At 44.7% G+C, this 21,532-nt stretch overlaps 1 protein-coding gene across 3 annotated transcripts; it reads left to right on the plus strand.

Annotated features, from left to right (window-relative positions):
* Nucleotides 1–428: 428 nt before the first annotated feature.
* glcci1b (glucocorticoid induced 1b) lies at nucleotides 429–18,467 on the plus strand. Of its 3 annotated transcripts, none has more exons than XM_079343614.1 (9): nucleotides 429–613; nucleotides 762–1,133; nucleotides 6,463–6,611; nucleotides 11,521–11,610; nucleotides 14,252–14,380; nucleotides 15,007–15,144; nucleotides 16,487–16,676; nucleotides 17,364–17,484; nucleotides 17,769–18,467. In XM_079343614.1, exons 2-9 carry the CDS (start codon nucleotides 836–838, stop codon nucleotides 18,130–18,132), a joined length of 1,479 nt encoding a protein of 492 aa, XP_079199740.1. In that variant the 5' UTR covers nucleotides 429–613; nucleotides 762–835; the 3' UTR covers nucleotides 18,133–18,467. The 3 variants fall into 3 exon arrangements, with proteins under 3 accessions (XP_079199740.1, XP_079199741.1, XP_079199742.1); XM_079343615.1 differs by having other exon boundaries at nucleotides 14,255–14,380; XM_079343616.1 differs by having other exon boundaries at nucleotides 6,466–6,611.
* The last annotated feature ends 3,065 nt before the right edge of the window (nucleotides 18,468–21,532 follow it).

The raw sequence follows: 21,532 nt of genomic DNA on the forward strand, positions 1-21,532 counted from the left end.
AACAGATACTGTGCTGTCTACATTCATAGGATTTTACAGTAAGATGTGTTTACAGTACAGTACAGGAATACATATAAATAATGTACGCCACTCTATTAGGTCCATTAGAAGGGCTGGAAATAGAAACTAAATTTCTGTATATTGAGAATGAACTATCCTGTCATAATAATAAAAAACTCCTTTATGAACAAGAAATAATGAAAACTAATCAGTTTTCATATTCATGTACAGTAAATATATGTATATTAAAATACTGGAAAACCTTTATTCTTACATTTTTTCATCGAGAAGTTTACCCATACTAATATCACACATATCCTGATTGGACGAAAGTACAACCCCCTATTTCCATGTGGACCAATCAGCAGCGTTACTGTAAGAGCTCTTTATCCAATCACGCGCTCAGAAGCGAGGAGCTAAGCCCGCCCACGCGCAACAGCCAGTAGTCTGTCCGAAACAAGTGTCATTTAGAGCGAGAGTGGACACGATGGGGAAGCCAGAGAGGGGGCTGGAAAACACGAAATAACGCCTTAAAAAAGTATCTAAAACTACTTTTAAAAGTTACTTGTGTGTTGGTTTTCTGCTTACGTCGGCATGTTTTAGTGTTTTGAAGGTAAGTTGTTTACGTTTAATGCGTGTTTGAGGGTTTCGGTGCGCTCGAGCGCATGAGTTGAAATTTAAAAAAAATAGGAAGCTAACGTTTTTTTTGTAGTTGCTAACAAGCTAATGTTTATCTCACCACCTCCTCCTCCTTCATTTAGAGAAGCAGCAGCAGCTTTTTTGGCAGGACGTCTTTTTCTTACTGCGACAGGATTTCACAGCCAGTTTTCGGAGGATGTCAGCCCCCGGCAACTCGCTCCAGCAGCAGCCGCGGGTCAGACGCAGCAACGCGGGTTCCCCCGGCAGCAGCTGCCGCCTGCACCCCATCCGTGCCACCGTGCCCTACCAGCTTCTGCGTGCGGGTCAGAGCAGCCCCACGCGGGCTCAGAACCTATGTGGAGGAGCCACGACCAGCCGGGGCTCCAGCCCCCCATCCAGCCCGATCCTCAGTTCAGGAAGTGTTATAGCAAAGCAGAGACTGTCCCCCGAAAGTAAGGAGTCCTCCTGGCCCCCAGACTCTCCAGTTTCAAAAGGTAAAAACGCCAATTTGTAAAAGTAAGACATTCCATATCAAGGTTATCTTTCAATAGTACCTTTCTGCCTTGTGAAATTCAATTTAAATACTTAACATGCAAAAATATTCCATGTAACAGGAGTTTCTGATTGCAGGAGATTGGTGCATTAACTATTCTACTAACAAGGGATGTGCAGATTAATCGATTCAAATGTGTCAAGGTATTCTGAATGAGGAATCTCAATAATATGGTGAGTGCCAGTAGATGCAGTTGGCAGCTGCAGAGCAAGATTTAGAAACTGGTAAACACGCCACCATCTTTTAAATCGGAGGCATGGGAGCGTTTTTTGTCTTCCCTGAGACAGATAAATGAAAAGAGGTGAGAAGAGAGATCTGCGTGCAAACATTGCAAAAAGACGGGAAACCACACCATCACCACGATGCAGCATTTAATCGACACCTCGATGAGAATCACATCTCCTTAATGAGAGAAAAGCATGATAGCGTCCTCTAAAGGGATCTGTTTAACACATCTGTCTCATTTAGTAATATAAATCGCATCGTGAGTTTAATGAATCGTTACATCCCTACTTCTAACTGATTCAGTGCAAAGAGCGCTCTGCACTCTGGTGGCAGGTAGGGCTGCACATGGCAAGAGTCTGAATCTGTCTCACACAAATATTTAAAGTAGAAGTTGTTGCTCACTCAGTAGTTCACCTGTTTGATTTGGACCCAGGTTTAATGGAGTCAGGTGAAACTAAACATCGGCTCCCTTTCAGATGTATTGTTGCAGATTTTACGACTTCAGGTAGCGACACGTTGCTGTTTGTGTAAACGTGAAGATAAAGCAAACAGAGATGAAGCTAAAGTGCCCTCATAATCTTTTTTTATTGTTTTTTTTTTTACATTTACTGCACTCAAATGCGTAATTGAAATACTGAAGAAAGTAATCACACTATTTTCTTAAAGCATGCTGGTCTCATGTGTACATAAAATTATCTACTTTTGATTTTCTGTAAATGCTTACAAAAAAAGAGCAAATATTACAGTGTCAGCTTTTGAAATAAGCTGCGGTTTCCTCTTTTTGGCCAGAACCGCATTTCTCGCCCCGCCGTCTTCGTGATATATTTGGTTTACAGTCATAAGACTCATCCTGGTTTTTTTAAATTATGCAGACTAGGCGTCTAATAACATATTTAAAGGGGTATTCTGTGAGTCTGGAACAAGGTTGGCTCTTCATTCGCAGCAGGTTGATGCATTAACTATCGAGCCCGTCGTCCAATCGCGCAATTAGACACTTATAAAGGGAGTAGAGTGCACTGCTGGCTCTCTTATTTCCTATGGACTTTTGACGGGAGAGAGAGGGGGAGGAGAGAATTGGCAGAAAGACGTGCTTTCAGTTGTAAAAGGAGCCACGTCAGTCCCAGTGGAAGCAGCGCTGAGCTAATGCGATCAGGTGCTGCCTCGCTCCATACATGCAGCATAGACTAATCGTCATATTCAGAGACCATATGCTTGAGCCTCACCTCGCTGCCTTGCACGTGGCTACCATGGGCGAGCTGTGTGTGTGTGTCGTTTGGTGTGTCAGGCTCAGCTGCTCTCTGGAAGTCATCTGGAGGAGGACTTGAGAGCCTACGCAGACCTGAATCAGTATTCTGCTGTACTTCGGTAAACCTCCTTTTGTGACACATCCATCTGCCAAATATCAACACCATGGCTGTTTTTTTTTGTTTTTAGACCTCTAGCAGTTTCCTTCCTTCTCTTACAAGTCTTTAAAGGCACATTGTTATATGGATGTGTCTGAATACAGCCTGTCTTTCCAGTATCTGAAGACAAAAAAGAGAATGTAGTCCTGCTAACCTCAGCCAGTATTTCAGCCTCTGCATCAGTTCCCATGATAAGCACCAGGATAGTCTTCTGTACCATTAATAACATCACATGCAGCACACCCGTCATCTTTCACCTTTGTTTTCTCCTCCCGCTTACCTTTAACAAAAAAAACGCCAGCCCTCCTGTGTCAGACGGCGTGGTGGTTGTTACAGAGTTGTGTGTTTGTGACGTGCCTCACATTCCTCAGTTCTTTGAATGAGGTGACCTCCAACCTGCAGCGCAGTGTACCATGCAAAGGCAGGAAACGAAGTCTGTTCCACAACAAGCGAGCGAGGCAGACTCACCAGGCACGGCGTGTTTGGCTAGCCCCTCGGTTTTCATTTCCCACCCCAGTGGCATGCCACGCATACCTCAGTCCTCTTTCAGAGGACTAACCTCTAACCCAGACCAGTGTCCCATGTCAGCGGTGATGATGGAGACTTGAACCTCCCTCATTACAGCGACCTCACAGTCCAAACGGCTGGCAGCGGACGAGCAGCTTAAAAAAAAAAAAAAAGGGACAGCAGTGTGAGTCCAGCTCGGTTTAAACTGCAGAACTAGGCTTTGTAATTTCACATTCATTGCAGTACTTTGAACCCACTCGCGGACATAATGCTTGCCATTTGGTCGGTGAAGTCATTCCACAGTGCCTTACAGTACCAGCAGTGTTGGAGCCCGGAAGGATCCGCAGTGGTGTTGAAACAGGTCACATCACAGAGAGGACAGTATTATATCCAACATCACGTCCTTTTTTTTAGGTTCCCCAGCATGACATCATTCACTTAGCACACTGTCCGGACAATGAACGTCCCACTCTCCTGTCAGAGTGCCAGCTGAGCTGAAACAGGCCGGCCTTATTATCATCCATTCAGAGAGCAGAGTAGGACCCGAACGTCTGAGGCGTCTGCACTTTCATCGACTGTAGCGTGTGGTTGAACCTTAACTTTGACATCACCTTTACTCCTTCCTCACTTCTCAGTTGACACTTTAAGCATGCCTCCTTCATCCATTTTCTCACACACACACACACACACACACACTCACACAGACTGAGCCAGCCTGAGGTGGGAGGAACCCTCTGGACTCCTTGACTGATGCTAATGATGCTAACACCCTATTTCCTGACCAGCTGAGGAGCAGATGCTGTAACTCATGACATTAAAAAGAGCACGACCCGGATTTAATATCATCACTCATCATTTATAACCTATTAAAAACAGACCCTGGTGACAGAGCAGCTTGTAGTTCTCAACAGTTTATTAGCTTGAGCGTCACTGGAAGAAGAACTGCAGGGCGGTTAGAAAGATCCCCCGTTATCTGCACCATGTAGAAAAACACAGTTTCAGAATCACCGAGTATTCAAACCTGTTGACTTCATCTGGAGTTTCTGCAGCAAGTCTGCACAGCTGATGTGAGACGGAGTCGGTGCTGTCATATCTATATTATTATTATTATAACCTCAATGCTGAAGGATCATGATCACATGATAAAGGACTACAGTTTAAGTTGCAAAAAAACAAAGATATAACACTGACCGCCTGACATGGCAGAGAGTGATTGTAAGTGATCTGTCTGAGGAAGCAGTGCAGGACAAAGAAGACAACATTTCTAACACAACTCAAGCATCTGTTTTTCTGGCACGTCATCGTCTTTTTAAAAGAGTCGACCTAACAGCACAAATCTAAAAGATGCATGCTGATGACAACTTCTGCAAAAGGCTGACCGGGTTTATTGGTCGGGCTCCGCTTGGGAATAGGAATTCCCGTGTTTTTCTTGTCACTGTGTGAGAAAGTCTGACCGTCATGATGCAGTGAAAATCAAACTGAGTCACGTACGGCGGTCTTTACTCGTGATGCATCTTACGATAAAGACAAACTCTACTTTTGGGCGACTCATGAGTGAAAACTTAAATGACTGTGATTTTCCTCTCAGCCTTGTGGAAACCTACAGGAAACCCTTCTGCCATGCTTTACTGATCTGGACCACATGTTTTGTTTTTCTTTGCTCTGCACTTGATAAACCGCCCGTTTGTTCCTGGAGAGGTGAAGGAGAGTTTTCACAGCTTGCTGAAGAGAGGAAAGTTCTTCTTCTTAAAAGTCAACCTTCTCCTTTTTTTAAAATATCACGTCTACCTCTCGGTGGTTCCCTGAAAGCAGCACATGGTGGGACTGCTTTGATGTCTTGGCTGTGCTTCACACTGTTTCCTTTTTTTCTCATCAGGAGATTATTCTAGTGGGGGAGACGATGGAAAATAACCACAAGCCTGCTTCTAAGAGCACTGGCTTGGCCTAGATCAATATTGATGGAAATTTAGCCTGCTTCCTTTTGTCTACAATGCTTCAGGGAATTTTACTGTAGCCCAGTAAGCTTACTTAGGCAATACCTTTGGGTGGGTAGGCTTGTGTATTTTACGGACAAAGAACAACAATGACTGGCTGTGTAGTTCTACGAGGAGAGGGGTGCCTCATGTCGATAGTTTAGTCTGTGTGTGTGTGTGTGTCTGTGTGTTCATGACAGACAGGCCTCTCTCGGCCTACTCGCACAAAAGGAAAAGAGTAAATTAGCATGTTTCTTGACTAACATGCTATTCTTTTGCACGGTTATGGAGAGGCTTTCGTTTACTGTAAACAATCAGTGAGTGTAATTGAGGCTGGAAAAAAAATGTAACCCAGATTTTCCTTCAGTGTCATTCCCCTCTCGAGCGAACGTCTTTTTACCGTTTTGTTTTCCTCCCGTTCTTTTGCTTTTTTACTGCGTGTCTCTGCAGGAATGTTGAGTGGATGCAGGCAGTATTGATGTGCATTGTGTTGTGGTTGTTTATGAGTTCTTATGTGGGTGGTGTGTGTGTGTGTGCTTAACTGCTCCGGCTCACAGCAGACTGCTCTCATAACGTCAGATACTCCTGCTCAGTCATTTACATTTGCTCCAGGCCTCTGCTCTGCAAAGCCTGCGTTTCACCCTGCACTCCAGCTTGGATCAGAAAAACGCTCTGCAAGTCGATGTCTTGTCGTAGAAAGTGCGTGCAGTGGCGGAAGTGCAAAGTTCATTCTGTAATTGGATGAAATATTTTAATGTCGATGCACAATTCCTGCAGTGCTCCCATGACAAACAGACAGAGAGAGGACCATGGAAACTAACTGGAGTTCACTTTTAGACTTTGAGTAAACATTTTTTCATTTCATGTGAAATATGTAAACCATTAACGGTTTTGTTGTACTCAAAAAAAAAAAAAAAAAAAAAAAGGCCCCCAAGTCCTCGGATGCACATTTGCACGAGTAGATTTATTGCACCCTGACATCGTAGTGCTGCGTTTTGAACTTGAAGCATTAATGACACAATCAGGAAAAGTTGGCACATCGAATGTTGAAGATGCCTCAGGGGGTCGGAGAGAATTTCTCACTTGTAGCCGACGCCTTCGTGTGTGTGTGTATCTGTGTGTGTACCTAATTCTGTGTCTTTTATTATTTTGCAATTCACAGCAGAACGGTCCAAGTTACAAGTTCGAAGTTCCAGCGCCATCCGGCGGACATCCTCGCTCGACGCCATCACGGGACCATACCTCACCGGCCAGTGGCCCCGGGACTCCCATGGACCCTACCCTTCCTGTATGAAAGACAAAGCCACACAGGTACAAAACCCCCCAGAGGCCTCAGAGCCAGTCTCTCCCAATTCTGTGTTTAATCGATTATAAACGCTGCCGTTTCCATGGCGATAAAGCCTGTAAAAAAAAGTGCAGATCCTATCAAAAACTGTTTGTTGATGAATTTGAATAAATTACCGTCACATCCAAAGAGCAGAATCACCAGTGTGTGTTCGGGGTCCACCAGAGTGAACAAAGGGTTAAAAGTGTCTTACTGTGTGATGATTAGAATTACGTTCAGTGAAGTCCAACATGTGCAGCTCTGTTAGCACTTCTTCTTCTACTGTTTTCTCCATGTGGAGTTTGTAGTCCCGCTGCTAGCTGCTAGCTGCTGCTGCTACAGTAGTTTAGCTCTTAGCTCACATCTGTTGACGCCGCTGGTTCACGATATTAGATGTTCCCCGTGTTTTTGCAGCGTGTAGATCGGAGTCTTATACCCACATCCTCTTTGCTCCGTGTCTGCTGAGATAAAAACGACATCAAATAAAAAATACATAAAGCAAAAAGCAATGCAGCAGTGTCGGTCTTGGGACATCCCCCTGTTGCCATAGAGACAGGACGGACATTTAGAACTTTCTTCACAGCACACAGCCTTTTCTACTCTGAAAAAAAATGCAAGGTGGACACGGGACCTGAGGCATTGTGGTCCGCATACACAAGTTTCTGATAAATTCCCAAGTCCAACACCTACTTCACCTTTTTTTTTTTTTTCTCTTTTATTGCAACTTGCGGTCGTTGGTCATTTTGGGTTTCTGTAACAGCGGCTGTTAGAAGAGACCAATTACAAGCTTCTCACACGATACACACTTCTTTCATTCATTATAACACTTCATTACATCTATGTATGGATTTCAAAGTGAGCCAAGATGGCAGTCACACATCATCACTCACCACACTACGCCATGTGACTGATGGTCATCTAAACGCAGAACCTCTTTCAAACAAAAATGATTTCTTTTTCTGTTGATCGCTTTTTGCGGTTTGGTTTGGATTTGTGTTTGCATTTAAAAAAAAAAAAAAAAAAAAATGGACTATGAAATGAGGAGGGCTGCTCCCCCCTTTGCCTATAGAAGGCTTTCATGAGTCTGAATGAGAACCGCTAAGCCTCATTTACATGGGCTTCGTCCCTTTAACCCCTCACTTGCCCTCACACTTCTTTGTGTGTAGGCTGAGGAAGTGGTGGGAGGGCCTTGCAAGAATTCTTCAAGTGGCTGTATGCAGAGTAAACACCTCCTAATTGCAGGGTTCCTGCACAGCCCTGGAAAGTCTGGACCTAAATGGAAAAATTTTGATAATCATCGGGGCTGTAAAAAAAATGTTATTGCAAAAAAAAAAAAAAAAAATGTCTGTGCACGTATACACGCGTCACTTTTGTCGTTTTTTGGCCACGTTGTGATATTTGCATCTGTTATACATTGACTGTATTTACCAGACGTCCCATTGAAGGCCGACCAGAATGAAACTCCAGTGAAGAGATTTATGCGTGTCAGTGCTGTGGAAATATGAGCTGGAAAACATTCGAGTGTGTTGTAATGATGTGGGAGAGAGTGACACTTGACAGTCCTCGAGCGATGAAATGCACAAACTCCCCCAAGGATAGTCGGAGACCACTTCCTGTTAACAAGCTATGCCTCGGCGCAGCTCTTTTTTTAGAAGACAACAACAGCAGAGAGCGGCAGACAAAAGGTCCTTTTGGCCTCTTTTGTCGTGCTTTTGCACAAGTTCAAGACAGCCTCTCCTTTGAGCTGTAATGTAGCCTCTCATGGAGGTGAAGTTGTTTGCACCTGTCCCCCAGGCCACGGCTGAGGCGGGGAGAAATCCCACTGCTTACCACCTGGCCCTCGTGGCTGCACGGCCCGCCTGCCTTTTGTGTGGGAGTGGAGGAGCAGAGGGGCCCATACATATGCTAATGGCTGTTCCGGGATAGGTCTGTGTGCCCTGGGCCCTGTGGTTACAGAACACAGGGAACGTCTGTATACATGAAGATTAGGGTCCTGACACGCCAAGCCCACCTCAAAGAGCGAGCGCCGACAAAGACCGGCTGATCAAACACCCTGCGTCGCCTCGCGTTCAGCGCTAAAAGTTGTGCTCGAGCCGATGCAGCTAAATGTACCGAAACTGTGCGACAGGAAAATAATTCATCAAGTCAGTTTTTGTAAACTAAAACCAAAAGTGATCATCGATGATTATCTTGTATTTATGGCACTTTTTATCTTATTACTTATCTTTCCACCTTACAGACTTTCACATCTTGTACAACACTTGATTTGACTCGTTGTATTTTCTACAGATATTATATCACTGGAGTCTCTCTCCCTGCTCAAGATGATGCTGATAAGAGTTGTAAAAATATCCTTTTAGTGAGACGGTTGAACCAGTTTTTTTTAGTTTTTTTTGCCGCAGCCTGTGATCATGAGGCTCGGGTTAAATCAGTATACGCTTTGATCGCAGAGCCAGGGTTGTCACCTGCCTCTTTACTGTGTTTCTTTACACCATTTAGCAATTTGAAAATTCCTTTCATTCTGCTTTGATCAACAAGTGAAGAGTGGAAAAATTCAACTTTTGTGTAGTTCACACCATGTCAAGTCCAATGTGTGTCCATGGTCTTGAATGCTGAGTGAGTTTTCAAACTCGTAGGAGAAACTGAAAAGTCACCCACCAGGTCACACAATGCGTCTCGCCTCTGAACCAAACGATCCGCTCGCATGTCTCGTCATGCAATCCAAACAAAACCCGCACAGATTCCACTGCTACTCCCATCCAAGCCCAGTCATTATTTCCTGCTTTGGAACGGAGCGCTGGATTCTTGAGGATGTTGTCTGCATGTAACCCCCGATGGGTGGGAATCATAATGGGAAGCGAGCTGCAGGCTAGTTGTTATCTTGTACAGCAGTACATTATCAGGAACGACACCTGGCGAGCACGCGGCTCAGGACGGAAGTTGAAGAGCTAGCATGGTAAAAAAAAAAAAAAAAGCCTGTGAGGTAAATAAAGGTGGGGGTTCTTGTTTACAGACTTGGTTTGAGGGCGGGGTCAGAGACAATCAGGGAAGATAGCCTGCAGTATTTTTAACTGTCTTGTCTGCCTCGTGGATACCTGCGGGGAAAAAAAGTGTTTAATTGCAAACTGAGTTAAGTCAACTTCATTTCTACATGACACCTCGTAAGACTTTAAATCCTTGTGTTTTAAAATCAACACATCAGCTCAGCAGAAAACTGAGATTGCAGCAGAAGGCTGGATGCTTCATTTTCACTACAGGTCGTAGAAACCCCATACGTGCCGCTTAATGCGAAAAGAAAGCGTTGCACATTAAACTGAGTTACAGGTGGTGAGCAGCGTGCCCTACTTAACGTCATAGACTCCATAAAGCCTCTCTCTGCCCCCTTTTTAGAGGAAACTGCGTTGATGAGGCTGCAGCATCCCTCCATGTTTGGCGAAGGCATCAAACGACACAAGCGAGTCCATGGGCCATGCTCGAAATGCTAATGCTAAAAGCGAGCGCCACATCTGCTGTCCAGCGTGGCCAAGCACAGTAGTCCCTTTTTATAAGAGCACAAGCACCCATTTAAGACGCTGTCCTTTTCCACGAGGGAGAGAGAGAGAGAGAGAGAACCAGCGGCAGCGCTCCAGTGCAAGCGGCTTCACGGGTGTTCCTCATTATTCACAGCGCGATATTCCATATCATAGGGCAAGGCTTGTGCGTTAACCAGGGAGCCACAGAGGTTGTTCTGTTCATGTGGGGTCAGGCATGAGGCAGTGTGTGCACGCTGACATTTTAGATGTTTCGCACCACTGTGCCGACCACAAAACGGTCAGATGTTTGAGGGTTTGTTTGAGCACCAGAGGCACTGTTGATAAAATGCATAATCAAGGGGGGGGGGGGGGGGAAGTATGTGGTCTCAGTCAGACAACCCTATGAAACATCCTCCAGTCTGTTTTCTGTTTTTTTTGCATACATTTACATAACTTAACCGTTTCCTGGTTGATGCAGCAGAGGTCTAAAAGACGTGCTCAGCGAGACAGAACGGCCTCTATGTCCTCTGGCAGGGAGCGCTTTGTACTTCAGATGTTTTCTCACTGGAGTACTAACGACTTCAGATCTCTGTGCACACTCATTGACCTGGTGCGAGCAGAACATATTACACCAAACCACATTGGTGTGTGTGTGTGTGTGTGTGTGTGTGTGCAGGTAAAGTAGGGGAACCACGTTGTGGGGAAACAGCTGCTAGTTAAGTCCTGGTAAATGTCACCTGTGGCTGTCTTCGTCGTAGATAAGCAGATATTACTTAGTCGCCCTGTCATTATTCCCTTAGACCGTGTTTGTCGTGGGAAATGGATGGCAGTCATTAAGTAGACTTAAACGTCCTGTCAGATTTATGGATTTTAACCATGCTGACCAGTTCAAGCACTCGAACACGCTTTGTCTTTTTTTATTTCCTCATCTTAAGATTTTTTTTTTATTGATTCCACATTTTCAACTTTAATTTCGAGCACACGGCGCTCCATTACCTCCTCGCCATCTTTCATAACCGCCTCTCCCGTCTTTTTTTATTTCAGATTATCTCGGTTTATATTCACGTCCCGAGTCTCTGTAACAATGACTTGTTAATATTCAAGGGCTTCACCGGGAGGTCTCATGAGATCTTAGAGGAGGCTTTTAGGTTGTTTCCGACGCTAACATCACACCACGTGGTCGTACTTACTCGATCGTTACTGTTCATGCAACGAGCAGCCATGTTGGGTTTTTATCTCTGAAGGTTCTGAACTGAAGTTTCAATTCTGACTTCAGGAGGGGCGTACGCAACATCCCAGCTCTCATTGGACGAGAGGCAGGGTACTCGCTGGAGGGCTGACGTATAGAGACGAACGCCATTAACCACATAAACGTGTGTTTCAGACTCCGGGTCTCTGGATCGATGAGGGAGCAGAAGTGGGAAGTCCTCACCAGCGGTCCGCCTCCTGGGGAAGCGCCGACCACCTGAAAGAGGTAAATTCAGCCGTCTGAATCTCTGGTTCACGGGATAAACGTTTAGCTGAAAGGTCCGCGTAAAGGCTCTGACTCACCAAGCGGGCGGCCAAGAGCGAGGGGCTTTTCTGAATCGTGTTGAGAGCTGGAGATAAGTGGGAAAAAAACAAAACAGAAAATCTAACTGGGCCTGTGTCTGGGCCTTAAAAATTAAGGGAGATCGGCCTAATTCAGTTTAAATTGTCAGATTTTTCTCACTTTTGCATCGGTGGTTTAAAACAATATTGATGTGCTTTAGGTTGCTTTTAAATAAACTTTAAATTCTCGGAGCAGACTCGGTCAGGAGAATCTGCATTTTGTCAAAACTGCTTCAGAACGGTTGGATGGTCACACAGCCGCTGCACAGACAGTGTTTTATTCCATTCACTCAAAGTGTGTGTTTCATCCGTCAGAGTCTGAGGTTGGCCTAAATATCGCGCTGCTTAGGGTCGGTTTCCACTCCTGTCTATCTGCTGGGCTTCGTGGCCAACCAGCCGAACCACACGGAGCTATTAGGTCTCCAAACCTCCGTCTAAATTTAACCTCGTTCTCCCCTCTGTTTCCCACTCGGCTGCACACTTACATCTCATTATGGCCTGTTGTTTTTGAGACGCCGTGCAGGAGCGGCTCTCCAAGGGGGAAACAGCCGCTCTGTTCCCTCCTTTATTTTTGCACTGATTCATCGTCGCTCGTGTTACTTAAGAGCTGCACAAAACAATACATGATTATATTTTTCTGTTATGGCAACAAGAGCTGCATGCCATCGCTGTTAAATTCCAGAATAATAATGTCACACAGATGTCTTGTTTTTCAGTTTGTATTGACCTTTAAAAAAAAAAAAAAAAAAACTCAAATTCAGATCCTATTTTTAAAGTTTGGTTTCTTTTTGGAAAGCAGAATGTGCCGGTGACAGGAAGTGGTCTGGAGGCAAGCCAGAAACACCACAAATTACTTTATCATAACTCACCTCTGTGTGAGTTTCAGAAGGTAAAAATAAGTATTTTAATGCATAATACGGTTATCAAAGTGTTCCATATCTTTGAACACCACGTGTTTAAAATAGTACAATTATTTAAAAGTACTAAAAGCAGAAAGTAAATGTTAGATCTTCGGTCTTTAGTTGGAAATGAATCCGTGTGATGCATGCAGAAATAGTTTGACATGTGGAAACAGATGAGCAGACGATTTAGAGATTATGACTGGATGTCAGTAAATGTTGCTTTAAAAGCTGCAGCACTGGGATCAAATCTTATCAGATTCATCATCTGTAAAGCCATGTGATGAACCTCGACTTTTCATAGGAACTCCAGAGCCTTGGCCTACACACACACACACACACACACACACAAGACTCTGTCTTCTTCCTCTGAGATTGCATGGGGACGTTGCCTGGACATGTCCTCGCAGGCCTCCGGGGTCGGTCACTGGATGAATGTAGTGAAGAGCTCCTCACCTCCTTTAACCTCTGCAGCTCCACGTGTGGGAGGAAATCCACGAGAAGAGCGAGTCTCTTTGTTGACTGTGCTGCCAGGATTACAAGATCAGCAGAGAAGACCACACCTTTGTCTGCACAGTACAACTGTGTCTGTTTGGCTCACAAAGGCTATCCTGTTTTTTTTTTTTTTTTTTTAAAGGCAGATTCTGGGACACATGCACAAACACCCGTTGACCTCGCTTGTTTCATCGGCAGACATGCACGGCTGATTTTTAGACGCACTCTGCCGGCTGCTGGCTCCGATGATAGTCAAGTCAAATGAGGCACCACGGGTGATCATAAAGCCTGATCATAGATATACAAGTGAAGCCTGCAGTAATGCAGACGTCCTTCGAGATAACATCATATTCTGTTCCTGCAGCTGCTGCAAAACTTGCACTGGAACCTGCACACTGTATGCACCTCAGCTCTGTTACCTGTGGACTGTGCATTTTGCACTTTGTGTATTTGTGTGCATGGTGTGTAGTTCTATTTGGATCTCTTCAAAAAGTCCTCAAAACTATTTGGTTTAAAAAAAAAAAACGTATTGATGAAAATACAGAACCAATCATCAAATGTTGCAGAACTGTTCGACTAGTTTTTATATATATACACATTTCGATGACAACCGTTAAATAGTTGATTTTATGAAACCGTCAGCCAACAGAAAATCAGATAAGATAAAACTTTATTGATCCCCTGAAGGGAAGTTTGCAGCAACACAAAGACAAATATCCAGCAGCTTAGAACAAACAAAAATGGGCTCAGAATAGATGAGATGAGTAAAATCCGAGGTTTATATATACAGCTATTATATAAAGGAGTAAAGTGAGCTATAAAAAGTTAAAGTGACACGTGATGATTCAAAGTGTGTCGGCAAGTGAAGCAGAATCACAGTTTGAAATGAGGCAGTGACAGAAATTAGTTTTCTGATCTGTGCCGTGGGATTTGTGATCTGTGACACCACTGATGTAAAGTTTTAATATATGATGAGACACTTTGTGAGTCGGTGAGATATAAGAAGATAATCTGTCATCGTCTGTTTGACCTCGGCTCTTTCCAACATCTCGACCCCTCGCTGATCTGATAACGACAAAAAAAAGAAAGTGATCTCTGTCGCATTCTGAAATGAAGTGACTTTTCTTTCAGCAGATTGCTAAACTGAGACTGCAGCTGCAGCGCAGCAAACAGGTCGGCCGGCAGAGCAAAGACAGGGAGCAGAGCTCTCTGCAGCTGTCCCAACAGACGCAGCAGCACGGCGCCGCATGCCAACCACAGGTGAGTTATTCACCTCTGTGTTCACGCCTCGCCAACTGAGTCACCAGCATGCTCTTTAAACGCCAAACATTAACCAACCCTGACACGGCTGATTCAAGGTTTTAACCTGTAAGCATTTATATGATAAGGTAGCTTAGCAGCGGGGCAAAAAGCATACAAATGAAACGGACTGTTTGCAGCTGCTCGAGATAAGAGAGCACAACATGAGCACAGCACGGGGAATGAAGGTGGTTTAGATTTACAGGATCCAACTTTTAAGGACGGTATAAAGATGTCAACATTTATTCCAGTGGTAGGTGCAACAAGGGTCTAGTTGTTGAGTCCCCATTCTTACCAGTTCTTTAAAGAGACTGGGAATGTGTCTGGACATGCCCTCTCCCAGCAGTGATGACATAAACAATGATGTTCAACGCTTTATTCCAGCTCCACTTAGATCTCAATCACAGCAGTGGTTCTGTAACATGTATTTAAACTGAACGCCTCCACCCCAAAATAAATCTCTTGAAATCAGTATAAAAAAAATAAATAAATGCATGTGCGTGTTCTGTGTTTTATGGCACCATAAATCCAGATTTTGTTTGTGTACGTTCCTTAATGTCAACACATTTTTAAAATTGTCTTTGCAGCACAAGGGAACTTCGTCAGCCTTGTCGGTGGTCCCGGTGCCAAAGTCCCTCATCTGCAGAGTGCCGAGCAGCGTGGAGGGCATCAACCACGAGCTCGAGAACGTGTTTATCAGAGAGGACTGGCAGCACGGGATACAGGTATGGTCGGGTCTCGTACCCTCGCCCTCTGTTCTCCTGAGTCTGATCAGGGAATTGATCTAGAACGTGTGCAGGAGCGCTGCAGGAGATGGTGGCCTTAGTGGTTGGTGCATGTGTCCCATGTGTGGAGGTTCTAGGAGGGCGGTCCAACTTGTGGGTCCTCCCATGTTTCATTGCCCCCTTTTCCCCCCCAGTTTCTGTCTCTGTCCCGTCACAAACACGTCTGTCCTTTTTTAAAAGTCATCCATCACAAACAAAGAAAAACTAAATGAGGATTATTTCCTGTTTGTGTCTTGTGAGTGTAAGGCTGGCGCTTGTGATGTTGTGATAAGGCTCGTAAGCCACAACATCAGGAGCTTTCCCCCCCCCCCCCCCTTTTTATTCCATCCTGCTGACTCGGCACGAGTGCAGTTAAAACCTCAATCAGTGTAAACAAAAGTGCTTCACGTTCACAACAGGAAGTGGAGCTTGCACTGCGGTTCACTCAACAGACTGAAGGGCGGCGAACACCTGAGAGGCCGCAGACTCAAAACTCTGAACATTTATCTGCAAACTACTGGACTTCAGATTTCAATAAGTCAGTCTCACCAAACGGGATGTTGAGGACGCTGTCGGATGTCTCGAGCTTTAGCTGCAGCTTTCTTTCTGAAGCTGATAAAGATGGTGAAAAAAAAAAAGAGTGCATAAAGAACCAGAACAGACGTGTTTCATCTGGACTCTATTATGTTTTCTCTCTTGTCTCAGTTAAACTTGACAGACGTAAACGTAAGAATCTTTCCATTTTTATCACAAGCACAGTCTTGTAAAGTCACGAACAGTATCGTGAGCTGTGCGCCGTCGATTCTCACTCGCGTTGAATCAAACCGCCCCGAGGCGAGGAGACAGACCTGTAAATCTTGTCTGATGTGGGTCGTAAACCTCGGCGGGTTCTGTGAAGCTCCCCTCTTAGAAAGTAACGCACACACGTGCACACACACATTTACATTTACATCGGCTGTGCACCAAGGCTGTTTGTTTTTGTTTGTTTGTTTGGTGTTTTTTTCCCGGCTGTACTAAAGAAGAACTACGGCGCACATCACGCCGATCTTCTTCATTGACGTGTTACCATCTGTTCTGATGTTTACTCTCCAAACTGTCTCTTTAAAACAGACAGACACACACACTGGAGGAGTTTTACCTCGGGTCGTTTTTACATTTGGGAGCCTTTTTTAACCGACACACACAGGTCATCGGGGCGTTCAGGGACACGTCGACACCTGCATGATTGAATTTGACCCTGGAGTTATGGTTGTCTTTAAACGCTACGACCCCTCACAAACCGCTCCGCTCTCTGACCCCACAGACCATGGATGTGGTAGATGGCCGCCGCGCTCCCTTCCCCCCGCATCACTACAGCAACAGTGCGGACACACGTGACACGGACACGCAGGCACCTTCGAGCGGGGACTCCAGCCCGCTGCCCCGCCCCTTCAGCTCCGACCACCTCCAGTCCCCTGACGGGAGCCCGTGTTCTGCTGAGGAGATCGACAAAGGTGATTGACAGATGATCCTTTTTTTTAAACCAATAAAGGGAAATCTCTTCGAGCTGTTTCAGCCAGCTCTGACTGAACTGTCCAGTTGCATTGTGGGTTATGTAGTTGGCTTGGTAGAAGAATCTCTCTCTGGCGCTCGCTCTCTTCTCTTGCACCAGAGTGCGGTTAGCGATACGTTGCATGTCCGTGTGCAGGAGTCAAAACAGCCATCAATATTATAAAATGTTCTTTATTATCATATCAACGGTTATAATGTGGGTGTTGTGACAACCTTCACTTTCATTTGCTGATTGTTTCTTGCACGGGTCCAAAGTGACCTTTTTATCTGACTTCATTTGATTGTTCTAAGGTCGCAGATACACGGACACCAGTGTGAACACTTCCAGCCTGCGCACGTTTCACTCTTTATTATTAAACCTTAGAACTAGTTTCAGTGTAGTACACACACCGTCTTTTTGTTTGTTTGTTTGTTTTTTAAAAGTAATTTTCCCCTGATCTAACCTTTTTTTAATTAGATTTTATTAGTGTAAATATTATTCATCTTATTTTACCTTATTTGATTTTGCACCGTGGGGAGGGGGGGAAACGTAGTTCCAATCTCACTGTATGTCTGACATATTTTGGAATTGACAATAAAGTAAAACTTGAACCTTTTTTTCTTCTTCTTTTTTTAAAATGTATTTCCAGACGGCGTGTGCAGTTCTCCTCTCCCAAAGTTCGCCACTTCTCCAAAACCAAACAACAGCTACATGTTCAAACGGGAGCCTCCCGAGGGCTGCGAGAAGGTCAAAGTGTTCGAGGAGCTGGTGTAAGTTATTTTCCTTGTTTTTAATTTGATTAATTTATTCTGTTAAATCCATCCACCATCAGTCACTCCTGTTTTATTCTGTGTAAAAAGAACGAAAGGATGAAAAACGATTCAGTTTTCAGTTTTCTATCCGGCTGGAGGACGAAGCAACACGGCTGTTGAGCTTATTTGCATTGTGGGTGGTAGAGATGAGAGCACGGTGGCTTTGTTTGGAGTAAAATCACGTCGTTTATTAAACAGTCCCACATATAAAAACTAATCCTGAACTCTTCTTCTGTTCTCAGTTCTGGTAAATCGAAAGGCTTCCCCCTCTTCTCCTGCCCCGATAAAAACAAGGTGAACTTCATTCCCAGGGGCTCTGCCTTCTGCCCCGTCAAACTCCTCTGCTCCTCCCTCTTCTCCCCCGTCTCTCCGTTGTCCTGCTCTTCCGCCAACTCTGGTCTCCATGGCAACGACAGCCCAGGGCCTCAGGTGACCCCAACTCAACCCACCGCACCACTAGCTACCTTTCCTCCGGCCTGCGCGGACCGGAGCGCCGAGACGAGCACAGGCGCAAACAAAACAAACAGCAGCAGCAGCACAGACAGCCAGAGCCCCGACGCAGACACGGGGAAAGACGGCGCCGCACACGTACTCCTCGCCAGCTAAGTCCTCAGGTATTCACGAGCGACCCGCCTGCAGCTCGGACGCGTCGGGTAGGTTGGTCTTAAATCAAAGAAAAGAAAGAAGGAAAAAAAAAAAGAAAAACTGCAAAAAATAGTCCTTGCACTCCGTTAATCCTAACGCCAGCCAGCAGGGAGCGCCCAAGGTAAAAAACACCAACCAGCGCTTTGGCTCGGTCCGTGTGCGATCCACTCTGCTCTGAGTGTTCTGACCTTGGGCACAGCTTCCCTTTACCCACAACTAACTTAGCCTTCTCCTCCGAACCCCCGACAGAACCCTGAACAACAAATAGCTTTGCTTTTTTTTTTTTTTTTTTTTTTTTTTTGCAGAAAGGATTTAAAAAAAAAGAAAAAAAAGAATACAGCTCCAAATATTGTGTTACATAGTGCCTGCAGTTTAATCGAGATAAAATGAAACGTTCACAAGAGAAACATATTCTACTCTAACGTAATCTAATCAGCTTCTTAGCTGTTCAGTGTTCAGCCAGCTAACAACTTTAGTATGTACTGTATACATAAGCTTTTTTTTTTTTTTTGACAGGATGAGGAGGTAGATTTAGTTTTCAGATTTTTACCACATCAGGATGTCTTAAAGTCGCAGCACATCGGCCACATTCACCGCAATGTTTGCACTCGTTAAGACCTGGCTCACGTTGATTCACGCCGTGGCCTGTTTTCTGTTTATTCGATCGTGTTTGTAGCACAGTGTCTTTATGTGAAACCAGCCCCCCCCCCCGCCCCCCCCGACAGGCAGACGAGCCGAGCCTGAGATCTGCATTCCTAGTGTGGTCTCTTTCGCTCGACTCAACATGCACATCAGCTGTTTTATTATCTCCTCAGTGACCAAACAAGCACACAGCCCCGCCTATAACCTGGTTCAACGGCCCTTACGTAGAACAGTAACTCAGGTGAAGTGGAATGTACTCGCTCAGACGATGTTGCCTTTCAGAGTGTTTGACCCCCCCCCCCCCAAACTTGTGACGTGGAGGACTTCATGAATTAACCTGTTCAGGTTCAGTTTCAGGTGCTTTGAAACATTCCAGAGAGATCAAACGCTGCATCGGTCAGACGTAAACGCGACGAGCTACGATAAGCTCCACCCGCTTGAATTCAGAAAACGACGAAATGTGTCGTTCGTTACGAATCCCCTTCGTTAAACTTGAACCAAAGTACGTTAAAAAAAAAAGCTGAAATGACTGTAGAATATCAGGGACCAAGACAGCCCCCCCCCCTTTTTCTTTCTTTTTTTTTTTTTTGCTGCAGAAGCAGGAAGTTTACGTGCACTTTGTCAGCGACATGTAAACACTGGTTTCTAATGTTTCTAACACAAAAATCCTAAAACCAACGCCGGAGCACTTAACGAGGACGTGAGATGATAATCACTTTCTTTATTTTTTTATTTGAAGACCAATTTCTAAGTTAAAACAATCAGAACTGAAGAGTGCAATTGATTTTTAGTTTGAAGTAAAACTACAGGAAACGATGTTTGTGTGACTCAGTCACATACAGATCCGACGTGCACGAGTCACATGACCAGAACAGAACCAAACGACGGATTCGGTTATCTGCGAAACGTTCGATTCCAAAACGTTGGATTTAAAAAAAGACAAATATGGACAATACGCAACATATTCCACACACACACACACACACACACACACACACTCTCACACACATCCAGGTCGGATGAATGACACTTTCTCTGCTCACAGCTTCAGGAGTTTCAATCAAACTGATTTCACTTCACAAGCTCATTTTGCAGTGCGGATAAGAAATGGTCGCCTTGTTCGCCATCGATGATTCAGTTCTCCTGTGTATTACACATTTTTATGTAGATCTTGTGTGTGTGTGTGTGTATGTGTGTGTGTTTTTCAATAAAGAAAACAGAATGATTTGTTTCGGTGTGTAATCTTTTTAAAGGCAGGTACATCAGTTAGTGATATGAAGCATTTATACACAAACAGGAAGTCACGGTAAGGCAGTCCATGAGTTTGGTTATGATCGCATATTGATGATGTCACGTGACCTCAACGTGTATAAAATGAGTCATTTGAGATGCAACGTAATGAATAAAGGAATCAAATATTATAGAATAATGATGTTAAAGTGAGATCTGATTAAGGCATTAACTCGATGTGTTTATATTCAACTCCTGCAGCACTGCATGATCACACCAATACCACTGTTTGAATTATAATCCCCCCCACACACACTCTGTCATCTCTCCGTCATGCGTGTCCACAGGATCACGTGTGTTCACGTGATGAATAGAGTAAATCTTCTAAATAACAAAGCAGTCATTTAAACGTTTCCCATTAAAGCCAACTACTGAGCTGTGCAGATAAAAACAACTTTGATGAAAAATTTTACACTGATAAAAAAAAAAACATATTGTCCATTTAAGCACTCTTTTTCTGATGACATAAAACAAGGCATGCAACATGCTTTAACACAAATGATTGATGTGTTAAAGTCAGGGTTGGTTATTTCCTCCAGATCCACTTTTTCAGATTCTGGTTGAAATGGGGCGTGGCTTTAGAGGGAGCACATGGTGGAGGGGGCGTGGCTTAAGAGGGAGCACAGAGGGGGGAGGGGGCGTGGCTTTAGAGGGAGCACTGAGGGGGGAGGGGGTGTGGCTTAAGATGGAGCACTGAGGAGGGAGGGGGCGTGGCTTTAGAGGGAGCACTGAGGGGGCGTGGCTTAAGAGTGAGCAAAGCGGGGGAGGGGGTGTGGCTTTAGAGGGAGCAAAGAGGGGGGAGGGGCGTGGCTTTAGATGGAGCACAAAGGGGAGGGGGCGTGGCTTTAGAGGGAGCACAGGGGGGAGGGGGTGGGGCTTTAGAGGGAGCACAAAGGGGGGGGGGGGGCGGGTGCAGAAGGAGCACTGAGGGAATGCTACTTTTAGAATCATGCTAGTTTTAGAAAACTACCAACTCTGCCTTTAACACAAAAGTTTTAGAAAAAACAAAACAGTGTGAACCAAACAAATATAAAAACAACAAAAATAATCAGTTCACCTTTTAAATTTCATGAGCAATATTTCCCTCACGATTCTGTTCAGTTGGCCTCCTCGTAGTGTTTGACCGATGGACTCGTTGATCTAACAGTTCTCTGTAGCCGAATTCAACGTGTCCTGCTTTCTTCTGAACGAGTTCTGTGGTCTTTGTCTTCGCTCTTTGCACCTCGCGACAAAGATTCACCCGTTAGAAATCAGAAGTAAAGGAAGTCAGAATTTAAAGCATGAATGATGACAGATTTTCGAAGGCAGCTAACGTCAGAAGGCGTTTTTTTTGTTCCAAACTCGTGCTGAGGTATCCGTGCTGAACATGTGAAAACAGGCCGAACAAGGTCGTCCTGTAAATGTTTCTTTTCTTTCATGATGGAAAAGA

Source organism: Symphodus melops (genome assembly GCF_947650265.1).
Source record: "Symphodus melops genome assembly, chromosome: 5".
NCBI classification, from domain to species: Eukaryota; Metazoa; Chordata; class Actinopteri; order Labriformes; family Labridae; genus Symphodus; species Symphodus melops.